This window comes from Tiliqua scincoides, chromosome 2 (genome assembly GCF_035046505.1).
Source record: "Tiliqua scincoides isolate rTilSci1 chromosome 2, rTilSci1.hap2, whole genome shotgun sequence".
NCBI classification, from domain to species: domain Eukaryota; kingdom Metazoa; phylum Chordata; class Lepidosauria; order Squamata; family Scincidae; genus Tiliqua; species Tiliqua scincoides.
This window is the reverse complement of record NC_089822.1, coordinates 117,202,245-117,215,538: the sequence shown is the minus strand read 5'-3', so window position 1 is coordinate 117,215,538 and position 13,294 is coordinate 117,202,245. Positions and strand designations below refer to the sequence as shown.

The 13,294-nt window shown below is 45.6% G+C and overlaps 1 protein-coding gene across 1 annotated transcript in view; it reads left to right on the top strand.

The window, feature by feature from the left end:
- ITIH6 (inter-alpha-trypsin inhibitor heavy chain family member 6) overlaps nt 1–13,294 on the top strand; it is a 32,847-nt gene that overhangs the window by 7,906 nt on the left and 11,647 nt on the right. The window contains 2 exon segments of the mRNA XM_066612708.1: nt 9,881–9,916; nt 11,482–11,636. Of these exon segments, the coding sequence (XP_066468805.1) occupies nt 9,881–9,916; nt 11,482–11,636 (191 nt within the window).

The following is a 13,294-nucleotide window of genomic DNA, read 5'->3' as shown; positions in this document are numbered from 1 at the left end:
AAAACTATGGGGCCTCCATGTTCTTTTGAGGTTCAGGTCTGCTAGGGCTATAGATGAGGTAGATCTTTCGGGAGACTTTTAATTGGGTAAGACCCCTAATTTTCAGGGGAGGGGGGCTACCACTTACCTGATCTCTGCTACCATGGCACTCCCTCTTCCGCTCCTTTTTCTCTCTCTCTGCCTTTCCAAATTGAGTGCATATAGTTGCCATGTCACTCTCTGTCCTTCTCCTTCTAATTGGCTTGGAAGGGGCAAAACAGCACAGGGGCCTGACTGGAATGAGCAGGTCAGCAGCCTTACCAAGTAGCAGCTCAACTCCCACCTCCAAGCAAGCCCCTTGCGATCTGCAAGGTGTCTGCCTGCGGGGATCAAAATGGAACATAGAGAGAAAAAACGGGGAAGTGACAACAGCATCAGTCACAGCTGTTCTCTGACTTGAGATGTCTGTTCAGTGTCAGAGAGGGAGAGTGGTGCCATCAAAGTATATGTGCAGTGGAGCCCTGTTTGGGGTGAGAGCATGCTCAGAACATCACCTGTCCCTCTCTTGGAGCGGGCGGGGGGGGGTGTGTGTGTCTACAATGCAATTCTGCAGAGGACCACCATTCAGCCCCCTGTGATGACAATGGTGCAGTCCTGAAAAACAAAAAAGGATTCTGATGAGTGTTTGACCAGCAATAGCAATGGTTGGAGCCCCTAACATTCACCAAAAGGAAGCAGACAGTCCCAGCTCTTAGCTGTTGCAAAAGGAGGGGATGGTTTGGCAACTTAGGACCCAATCCTAAACAATGCACACCGGCTTACTGCCGGCACACAAATATGCTGTAAAGCACTTTTGCCAGGCCCTAGCACCAGTGGAGCACTGGTGCTAGCTCAGCGCTGGTGGATCATTGGTGCTCTGCTGCTCAGAGGTTGCGTAGAGCGCAGGGCTGCAGAGAGGTAGATAGGGTTGTGGGGGGAGGCAGGGAGGAGGCGTTCCAGGGTGGGGAGAGGGCAGGGAGGAGGCATGCCAGGGGAGGGAGCAGGGGTGGGAGGGAGGTGGGACCAGTGGAGCTCTGCTCCACCAGATCCTGAGCCTCTTCCACCAACCAACATGGAGGCTCTTGATTCTACAGTGACCCAAAGTCCTTCTCCTGAGGTGCCGCCAGCACTGCCTGGTTAGTGTGCAGGATGCCACAGCAGCCATTTTCTGCACCACAGCAGTCCCGCAGTCCAGGCAGCATAGGAGTGGGCTGATAGTCAATAGCAGAGACACATGTGGTAAACCTGACAGGTCAGAAGGAGAAGGGATAGAGACATCAGAGGGAGATGCAGCATCAATGCATTGGAACATGGGATTCTCTCCCCCCTTGCTTACTTTTGTGGGGTGCGATGTACTTGCCTCCCCTGTTAAAGAGCAAACTGTCTTGCCATAAGTGTTGTGAATGATGAGAGATTGTTTGTGCAAAGTTGTTTGTTCACCAAGTACTCTTTCAGCATGGTCCCCATCATCAAAGAGAGGTAGAGAGGTATCTCCCTTTGGGAGACCAGAGAGGTATAGCCCTATGCTACTCATGTTTTCATCTCCCTGTAGTCTCCCTGGCAGGGGCTTTAGTACTGGGGATAGTGTGCTGTGATTGGCTGCCAAATATTGTCTGATCCTATGCTTGACCATAGGAAATTGGGCAAGGCAGGAGTATATCAGAAAGTGCAATTTTCGCTGTTTTTCTCCTCCATTATGGGGTTACTCCTACCTAGGCCAGCTCTATTGTTGTCATAGATTTTTTTTTTCTGTCATTGAGGGCATATCCATTATCTGAAGGGGTGTTAGGATATGATGTATGTCAACTACTTGTCCTTTTTATGTTCCTCCCACATCATGCCCAATCTCCTCCCTGTTTTGGCCTCTCTGCTAGCCATATTGTGCAGGTGATTGAGTGATGTCTGAGCTATATTGGCACAGTGTTTTTCCAAAAATGTGCCCATGTTCATGGTGTGTCCAGCTGGGCTTGTACATTGGTGGGGTTGTTGCTGCACCAGATCCACTGGAATGTCTCGAAGATAGGATTGGGCCTTAAGATTAGGAAGAATGTTGGAGCAAGGCAGAGAGTGAGGTACTTGGAAGTGAAGAAATAATGAGAGAGAAGAAAAAGCAAAGCCGAAGGCAATTGTGGAGGGCTGAACAGCAGAAAACTGTTGAATTGTGGGATAAACAAGAGGTCAAGCAACAGTCTTGGAGGAAAGGGGTCTTTCAGAGCAATCCTTTGTGTGTCTACTCAGAAGCAAGTCCCATTATGTTCAATAGGGCTTACTCCCAGGAAAGTGTATATAGGATTCTAGAATTAGTAAGACTGGAGGCATCTTCAAGCACTTCAGAAACAGCTGCCTGGTTGTGGAAGTGTAAGCAGTTTGTGAAAGGTGGAATATGATACAGCAGTTCCAATTTAGACTTCAGCTATGGGTGCTGGATAGCTCCCAAGGAAGGGAAGCTGCACCCTTTAAGGTAGATTCAAATAAGTTTGATGCCTACCATGCTCTTGAGCAGCTTCCATTCATTTCAACAAATGCTACTAAAGCAGAATGCTTTACTGAACCAAATAGTTACACCACCACCTCAAATGGCTCTATGGTTTTTGTCTGGTTTGGTTTTTTAATGATTTTAAAATGATTTTAATGATTTTAATGTTTTATACATTATACATTTTATATGATTTAATGATTTTAATGATTTTAATGTTTTATACATTATACATTTTATTATGGAACTTTGTAAGCCACCTTGGGCATTTGCTTTGGCATGGGAAAGGCAGGATATAAATTTGTTCAAATAAACAAAAATAAAATCATGTCCCAACAGACTGAATCCATGCATCAGATCTGTGCCAGGTCTTCCACTTTACTGCTTTCAGTGGTAGTCAGAATATAGTACACTGCCATTGTGCCTCACAGTAGTGTGCCTTGGTTTGTGAATTAGCAGTTCATAAAATATGTTTTCCCAGGCGTGGGAGTTACTACCCCCCCCCAAATGATTATCTTGACTACACCAACAGTGTACACCTTCCTACTAGTTATTGTTTGTTGAAGGTCCTGAAAGCCCTTGCACCAGCTTTGTTGTCTGCAAATGTTTTGCGTACCAATGGTGTAGTCCTTCTGGGTCTTTAAGCATATTTCAGAGACACACCCTCCTATTTCCAACCTTTACCACTGATGTAGCTGCCCCTGGATAAACCATACATGTACAAAGTAGCTAGAGATACACACATGCATTAGCTGCCTGCCACATAAGTCAGACCACTGGTTCCTAAGCCACTGGTACTCAAACTGGTGGGTCACGACCCACCAGCCTGTGTTACACTGCCCCTTTCCCTTTAAGGGGGGAAGGGGAAAGCAGCAACACGATCCCCAAGATCACGCTGCTGCAGGGAAGGGGAAGCTATTTTAAAACTTGCCTTACCTGCTGCTAGAGAATACAGGGAACCTTGCGGAGTGCTCTGCAGGGCTCCCCACAGCTTATAGAAAGTGAGTGATTGTGACCCACTTCTGGTTTCACAACAGCAACCAGGAAGTGGGTCATGATTGTTATTTTCCCTTTTTACAAGCTGTGGGAAACCCTGCAGAGTACTCCAGACTATCCCCTCTAGATCCTGGGGATGATGTTGCTACCTTCCCCCCTTCCCCCCACAAAGACTTATCTCAAGAGATTTACTCCTGAAAAGTTTGAGTTCTAGGCCAGCATTTTCTACTCTGACTGGCAACAGAGGCCTTTCCCAGCCCCAGTGTTAGAGCACCTTTTAATCTAGAAATGGGGATTGAACCTGGGATCTTGTTAGATGCGAGTATGTATATGATGCATATCTGTAGCTATGGCTTTGCCCCAGACTGAATAACCACAGGTCAGGCCAGCAAAGCAAAGTGTTTTGGGAACCCCTGATGCTGCAGCATTGCTGGAGCTCAGGTTGTTTCCACACTCACTTCTGACGCCATGTTTCAGTGCTGGCTTCAATCAGTAAGCCTTACAACCCAAACCCAATAAATTCTTACAACCCAAACCCAATAAATACTGTTGTTGTTGTTGTTGTTATTATTATTATTATTATTATTCACTAGCACCCAGAGCTGCAGTGGTGTTGAAAAGGCAATCACTGCATCCAATTGGGCAGGGAAGCAGTGCCAGGTCTCCTCAGGGTAAGGGAACAAATATTCCCTTACCCCATGTGGTGGCCAGGTGGCCCCAATGGGTCTTCTCAGATCTGTGCCCACTATTGAGTAGGTGCAGAATCGAGGAGATCTGTGTTGGGTTTCACAGCCTGGGCAGGGGAGTCAGGATATGGTGGCAGAGCCTGCTACTGTGTCCACTTCCCTGCTGTGCCCACTCCTCCCCTCCCCCGCCCTCCCTCCACCCAGTTCTGCCCCCTCCCCACCCTCCCCCTGCCCTAAAAATGCCTGCTGGCAGTAGAACTTACTGCTGGGAGCCCTCGCCGTTTGTCCTCCACTGCTGAGACCCTGTGCCAACTACCACTGGTACCCAGACAGTACCTCTGTGCAAAAGTGCCTTACCACACTTTTTGTGACAGTCAGGCCAGTGGCGTTGGTGGAGGCCAACGCCACAGCCCATAAGATTGGGCCTTTAGATGGTGAAAAGACGCTTAACATTAGTAGAGATCAGCAGCTACAGAGACCCTCCAACTAGGCCTGTAACTAAAACAAAAAAAGAAAAAGTTTTGTTCAGAGAAGGTTGAACTAGTCTCCCAGGAATCTAGTATAAACCAGCTCCCTCTACTGACTAATGTCATATAATTGTGACACACACTAGAGTCCCGTAGCCCTGCCAAGGCATTGCTTTCCCTACAGGAAGTGAGATTAAAATGGAAGTTCAACACACCACTTTACTATAGTGCTATATTATCCAGCAGTGCCCTTCCAAATGGCCAAGATCCACCTAGTTTGTTTACTCGCATGTAAATCCCATATAGCAGAGGTCCCTGGCAACTTCATGTAAACATTTATTGTTTGTAGGTTCAGCTGGTTTTATTACTTCCTGCTAATCCCAGTTGGGGGATATTGCCTCTTTAACAGCCTCTCTGAATTGTCCCCATGTCTGAATCTGTTCCCACAGTGGAAAAATTTAATTACTGGTTTTCTTTTATCACTTTTTAAGAAAGCAAAATTACAGTATTTTGCTGTTTTAAAAAAAGGGAAAGAAAGAAAGAAAGCAGTAGTCATAGCCTTCCCAACTCCCAAACATAGTGGGGCAATTCAGAGAGGCTAATAAATGAATCATTATTTAAACAATTTCTATGCCACCTTTCCTCAGGCTAGTGCTTAATTATGATTAATCCCCCAGCAAAGATCAACAGGAAGCAATAAAATAGGCTGAATTTCCAAAGAAGTGTTTAATTTAAAGGCATAGGAGCCTCCAAAAGTCTAGCTTGTCCACACTGGCCAGGCTAGTGCTGCTACCACATTTTATAGACTGCCTTTCCCCCAGACTTGCGGCGACTATATCTTCATTGGTAGAATTGGCCATTTATTTAAAGTGTACCCTGATCTTACAGCTTAACCCTCCCTCTTGAACTTGTAGGCTTCAAAGGAGAAAGAATTAGCATTTTTGGAAAGAAGTGGCCAGGGTGAGCAATTAAAAGCAAAGTTTGTAGACTTGAAAATGTCACCTGTGGTGGGGACGGCATGAACTGAAAGGAAGCTGGCACAGTTCATTGGTTTCCCCTGAGCTAAAGCTTGCTTGAGTTTCAGAAGCTTAGGAAAATAATGTTGATGGACTCTTTGAAGACACACCTGGCAGGTTGGGTTGTGAAGGCAGGATGAAGGAAATTCCCAATTAGTTAATGGGTCCAAACACCGATATTGGCCAGATGGCACGCCACCGGCAGAAAAGAGAACACTTAAAGGGTTTATAGATGCTTTAATATTTATTTGTGCAGAAGAAGGAACGGCAAGTATGGATCTGTAGCTCATTGTTGATCTGCACGACAACCCATGAGAACGGATGTAGGCACAGCATTTCACTCAGGGCTTGCTGGGAATCATACAGCTTAAGAGGAAGAGCAAATGTTTTCTGTTTCATTATAACATGTTGCAAATGTGTGTGTGCCTAAAATTCTGGTGACTCCGATATTCTTAACTCTTGCCCTTACCCACACCCTAGCGCCGGTATCCTCTCTTCCCGATAATAATTTTTTTAAAGGTGTTTAGTCTTTAGATTTTTTCCCCAAAAATTTTTTCACAGATCCAACTATAGCAGTGTCAATGACAGGATGTAAACACAATAATAATTTGTTAGCGTGTGATTACTACACATTAATGTGTAATGTTTTCTAAAAATGAGAACACAGAAGCAAGAGGAGGCCCATTGGGTCTCCCAGATCCATGTGCAGCACTCAGACTGAGGCACAGCTAGGACTAGTTTGAGTTGTCCCCAGATTACCAAAAACTTCTGAAATAAACTGATAAGGTCTGGCTACCAGGTCTCAGAGCAACTCAGGTGTGCTTCACAGGGAGGAGTATTTTTTGGCCTAGCCTTTTGAACTACTTGACCTTGGGTCTCACCTTGTCCTGTTCTGTGTATATGTTTTTCCCTGAATGTTCCTCTGGCCCACAATTCTCGTTTCCTTTCTTGTTGGTCAGCCTCCACCCTTTTAGTCTTGGTATTCCTAAACTGAATCCGGTTTTGCTTCCTGCCTTGATCAGATTATTCTTTAAGCTTGACCCTGCTAAGCCTCTTTCCTTGCCTTTCTTACCTTGCACCCAATCACAATCTGGGCATTCTGTTTTAGTGAGGCTGCACTAAAGTATTGTTCTTACTAAGTTGGTGAGCCTTCATGTGAGTTGTACCACCTCAGGTTGTGAGCAAAGGCTCCCATGTCTGAATGCTTCTTCATACAAAAACAAACAGAACCTTCTGCATAGGAAACTGGCATGACAAGGAAGCTGGAGCTCTTCCTGACATGGTGGTTGGTGTAATGGAAGATCAGAAGATCATCAGGTGGATGATGCGGTGTTGACAACGATTCCCTGTTTTGACAGCTGTTTGACAGCTCTGGGAAGGGCAGGGCTGGCTCCACAGCTGTAATCAATCAAGGCTAATGGAGACCTGGATGGACACCTGAGCTTCATTTGACCTTGATGGGACTTTGAATGGACATGGAGTGAAGGGATGGCTCACCTAAGCCTAATTTGGAGCTAATGAGGTAGCTCACAGCTGAGCTGCATTTGGATCATGAGACATCCAAGGTTAAAAGGCAGCTTTGGGAGGAGACAGAGCTACCCTGACCCAGGGCCAAGAGTGGGATGCTGACCCAGCTGGAAGCTGGACCCTGACCCAGAAGCCGGATGCTGACCCAGACGGACCCACACTGGGAGAAGGGGACTGCCAGAACTCTGCTGGAGGACACAGAAGAAAGGACTGCCAGGACCCTGCTGGAGAGAACACTGCTGGAGAGGAGGAACTCTACTGCAGAAGATTGGACTGGGAATACTGGACTGGGAAGACTGGACTGTGCTTTGGAGACTGGATTGGACTTTGACTAGAGGCTTCAGACCTCTACCCACTAAGTTAAGTGGAGTTTTGGGGAGGGAAAGCCTCTGGACAAGAGGACTTGCAGGGTGTGTATGTGTTTGTAGCAATAAATTCTTGTTAATTGCTATAGATAAGAAGTTCTGTGTTTATTCCTTTGCACACCACAGCTGTGCTTCTTGGAAAAGGGGGGGGGGTGTTAATTAGCCAAAAAGCGGGCATTAGAAGGGAGTTGAGATATTTGGCAGAACAGTTGGCTATGTACAGAACACTGTGTGTATGGAGGCACCTCCAGTCATGCCAGGTCCCACCTTCAGTCTGGTGCAGCCCAGACACAAGCTTATCACTTGACTGAGAACTAGACTTCAGTTTGCTTTCAGACAGTCCAGTAGGCTGCAAAACCATATGTACCTGATGGCTCCTTAAGCCTGAGAGAGACATTTGTCTGCAGGCAATTTGTTGACCAGACTCCAAAACTCCATTGCTTTGCCTTGTGTAGTGGAATTGTAGAAGGAGATAGGAGATGTGTAAACCAGGGGTGCTCACACTTTTTTGGCTCGAGAGCTACTTTGAAACCCAGCAAGGTCCAGAGATCTACCAGAGTTTTTTTACAATGTTTGCGCCATCATAACATATAACATTTATGTGTACAATGTATGTTGGTGTACCTTGCATAACTGCATGAGCCAATATTGCACAACACAACATAATTAACTATAAACATTTTTTGTAATTACTTGAGTTTACTCTGATGACTTGCACTGAAGTGAATCAGCCAAGGATGCATAGCCTGGACAGTAGCTGCTGACAGCCAGCTTCAAGCACACTTCCAAATGTTCATCAGGCATGGTGGAACTGATGAACTTGGACTTAAAGATCTTCATGTAGGAAAAGGCTGACTCACATAAATAAGTGGAGCCCTTCCTGCCTCAGGTGCTCTTATATCCCTGAGAGCCCTATTGCCTTCAAGTGGCTGCAGCTGTGCAGCACACTCTGCTGGATGCCCAGGCCTTACCCTTAAAGGGGCCACTGCTGACACCACATCTACCTCCCCACCAGATCTTCCTCGATTCCAATACAAGTGGGGGGGAGCAGATCTCTATACAGACCAGTGCAAAAACAAGGGAAAGGTGTGGGAGAGGGAAGATCTCTATATAGGCATCACAGCAAGACCAGTGCAAAACCCCTTGCACACAGAACCAACAGATGGAAGTTGGGGGGGGGGCAGATCTCCATACATACCAGTGCAAAAACGGGAAAGGTAAGTCATCCCCAGGAGAGTCAACGGGGCTCACTCCCAGGGATGCGTGGATGGGAGAGAAGCCTGCCAGCGGCTCCTCTCCAGGACTACTCAGGAGTCAGCCCCAGTAGACTACTCACTCCCAGGGCGGGGCTCACTCCCAGGGATGCTTCACTCCCAGGGCGGGGTTCACTCCCAAGAATGCGTGGACGGGAGAGAAGCCTGCGATCGACTGGTAGATCAGGATTGACTTATTGAGCACCCCTGGTGTAAACAGTGGTGCCTTGTGTTGACAGTATAAGGTTAAAGTTTTGGCTTGCAATGGGTGTGGCCCACAGCTGCAACCTAGTAGGGATAATGAGGACCTTGAGGATTAAGGCAAAGAAAGAAGCTTTGCCAGAGGGTTTGGGAATAGAAGGAGAAACATTGGAAGGAGTGCGGCTGCCTTGCCCAGGAGCTACTGAGAGCTAAAGTGTTGCTACTGTGACTGAAGAAGCGGCTAACTGGAGCAGGGAGGAAGGAAGACCTGGTTTGAATAGGCAAGCTTCCCTGGTAGGGGGGAAGGGAGGCTAATTAGTCTCAAGTGGGTTTAAGAGAGAGGTTTTGATGGGACACCTTGTCTTTGATCACAGGCCTAGAACAGAGTCTCATGAAAACTCAGGGGAACCAAAACATGCCTCCACATCCCCCAGCATAGTCCAGCTTGTCCAGGATAACTTGCAGCTAATCGGATAACAATTGCATTGCATTGCATTTAAGTTGTTGTAAATGAAGCAAATGCAACCAACCTATTCCCTGTGTAGGCTGGAGCCTGGAGAGTGTTCTGGCCTTCCCTGCTCCTGAGTCTCATGGTATTGGAGTGATCCTGGATCTATCTCTGTGCTTGAAGCACCATGTTGTATCAGAGCCACATCAGTTTAGGCTGGGACATTTTTTTCCATGATAATAATTTGTGGTTTTGGAAGATAGGAAATTACTCCTTTGTGGAACTGCCTTTGGACGATCAGGATAGCTGACTGCAGGCCTTACCCATTCAATTCCCAGCTTTAGCCCCTTGAGTTTCTTGCCATTAAGCCTGTTTCAGCACCAACCATTTCCATTTTGAAGGAAATAATTGTTTTGTTTCCCCACAGAGGTTTAAACGCCAAGGAAAAGCCCCAAAGATAGAGGTAAGCAATATGGGAAATTGCTTTCATATTGATCCGCCATCTGTCCCACTGCCACAGATGCATCAGCACAAAGCCCTGTTCTGTATGTGCAGCAGAATGTTGGGATCAAAGAGTAATGAGATGGAAGGGTGGGCTGAACCATTCCAGATTGCAGCTGGAGGATGCTCTTTTGGAAGATTTTGTATCACCCCAACAGCATAGAAGGAAGTTGCCAGACCAGCCCACCCTTTGCTGTACTAGTTTTCTATTTGCAGAGAGGTTTTTTCTTTTTTACATAGGGGAGTATTCAAAATAGCACCCCATCCCATCTGCTGTGCTACAGACCACTCAACTGTCTCTGAATTCTACTACTTCATTTCCTCTGCATGCTGCTAAATAATAATAATAATAATAACAGGTATTTATATACCGCCTTTCTTGGTCTTTATTCAAGACTTTATTCAAGGCGGTTTACATAGGCAGGCTTTATTTAAATCCCTTATTAAATAGGGATTTTTACCATTTGAAAGAAGGTTCTTTCTTTCAAGAACCACTACATTCAGGTGTTTCATTCCGATCTGGCTTCACATTCTGGCCTCCATCCTCCCACACTCAGAGCAGATGGAATAGCTCGGCTTCAGCTTGTCAGCTGTTTACAAGGTCACATGGTGCCAGTGGCCTCGAACTGGCGACCTTGTGGATGTTATCTTCAGGCAGACGGAGGCTCTACCCTCTAGACCAGACCTCCTGCCCACTAATGGAACAGACTTCAGCAGGGACGAAGGGTAGACAATGAAAAGCTGGGATCACATTTATGAGTTCTGTTTACTGTACCAAATGCTAGAACATTTAAACTTGAAGGGAGTAGATGACTTATCCTTTCTTCCTTTGAAAATTGATCTTTGAATATGAGCTTAATTGATCAGTACAATGGTAGTATGCTTTTCTTTGCTGCATGAATGAATACGGCTATAGCTTAGTCAGCCATAGTGCAGGCTTTTTTTGTCCCCATTCTGGTCATGCCCCAAAGGAACACCAACCAGAGATCCTAGTCCATAGCCTGGGACCTGACTAAGCTGGAGTGGGAGAGAGGTTTCTGTGGTGCTTGGAGTGTTCTCATTCTGTTCTGCAGGGCTCCCTGGTGCACCTACCTAATAATAATAATAATAATACAGGTATTTCTATACCACCTTTCTTGGTCCTCAGATTTCTCCTTAGACTTTATTCAAGGCAGTTTACATAGGCAGGCAATTTAAATCCCCGTAGGGATTTTTACAATTTGAAAGAAGGTTTTTATCTTTCAAGAAACCACAACATTCAGATGTTTCTTTCTTGATCTGGTTGCACATTCTGGCCTCCATCCTCAGAGCAGATGGAATAGCTCGGCTCAGCTTGTCAGTTGCTTCAAGGTCGCATGGTGCCAGTGGCTTCGAACAGGCGACCTTCGGATGTTATCTTCGGGCAAATGGAGGCTCAACCCTCTAGACCAGACCTCCTGCCCAGATCCTTATAGATCACCCTTTCCAGGGTGTTCAAGGATGGCTAGACATACCTTGCTTTGACCGTCTTATGGTTTCTCTTTCTAGCTCCCTATTTCTCGCTTCTTGGTGCGCTCAGCGATTGTTTCCCGCTACGCCTTCACCCAAGTGTGGGTATTCATGAGCAACCCACACACTGAAGCAAAGGAAGCTGTCTTTGACCTGGACCTGCCTAGTTCAGCCTTTATCTCCAACTTCACCATGTGAGTCCGAGCAAGAGAAAGACAGTAAGCGGTACATTATAATGCAGTCATCCTTCCACCTCACTCCCATCATGGCTCTACTGGATATTTATGACTTAGACTTAGAAACCTTTATTGGCATACATACATATGTCTTCTTTTTTAAAGAACAAGCAACAATTACAGTATCAGCCACAAGTACAAATGCAAATCATAATGATAGTAATTGGTTAACCCCCTGTGTTTTGGGTCTAAACCTGCTGCTCTTCAACACTGATTCCAAGAAAGTAGCTACCTTTTCTACTGAGTCTGGAGCATTAACTGACAAGATATACTTTAGGATCTTGTCCTGTGGCCATCGTACTTTTTCTTTAAATGCAACAACGGGTCTAAAAATTTCAAACGAGCTTCAGAGTACAGTGGGCAAAACAAAATTATGTGAGCTAGTGATTCTACTTCTCTCAGCTCACACACACAACACCTGTCATTATAAGGGATTCCCTTATATCTTCCAATCGTTACAGTTGAAGGCATAACATTGCATCTTGCTAAAGAGAAAGCCCTTCGTTTCTGTGGAGATTCAAGGAGTTACAAGTATCTTGCAGGCTGACTGGCCATAAATGAGATATGGCTATTCAATGGCGAACAAGTCTTGTTTACTGCACTTAGCATACTCTGCCATTGAATAAGTAAGGGTGCAATCCTAACCCCTTATGTCAGTGCTTTCCAGCACTGGCATAGTGGTGCCAATGGAATGTGTGCTGCATCTTGCAGTTGGGTGTGACTCACGGAAGCCTCCTCAAAGTAAGGGAATGTTTATTCCCTTACCTTGGAGCTGCATTGTCCTATCAGTGCTGGAAAGCATTGACATAAGGGGTTAGGATTGCGCCTTCTTGATAGATGGTAGGCTTCCATCTGGGGTAAGGATCCCAGGGAATCAAGTTCAATACCCATCATTCTGATTTTTTTTTCAAGGTTAGAAGAACCTGCTATAGGAGACATGTCTTCCAAGAAACAATGAAGTAAACTGTTTTGTTTCCCTTTATAGTAGACTCTAAGCCAGAACTTAAAGGTTCTCATCCATGCCCAGGTCTCAATCTGGAGTTGGCCTGTCTCAAGGCACAGAGCAGCATATGGTACATACCTTGGGAGGCCTAAAATTTTTCTCAAGAATGTTGCTTGCAGCTGTTCAACAGAATGATCCCAGGCACTTATCCATATGGGAACTCCATGCAGAACTTGGGAAATGATTTTAGCTTTGAACACTCAGAGTGCTGCAGATACATAAGAGTTGCCTTCATTATAAAAAGTGGTTAATGGCCTGAAGTGTTCTTGCAGCGCTTAAAATCATATTTCGATGGCTGACCCATCGAAGGAAGAAGAACCTTTCATACAAGAAAGGTTGTATGAAAAGAGTTAACTCAGATATTTAAAATGTTTGATGTTCAGTAATATGGCCATGGAAGGCTTCAATAGTACGGCCACATAAAAGGCATCCTAGTTCTAGCAAATACCAAAATTTTTGATTTTTCGTAATTTAGATGAAGTTTATTGGCTGTCAGATAGCTCACACATTTGCTCATCAACCTGGTAAGACCAATATGTGTCCGTGATAGAATGATAGCATTGTTGGCATACAGTAACAATGGAACATGCCGAGCTCCAAGTTTAGGGGGATA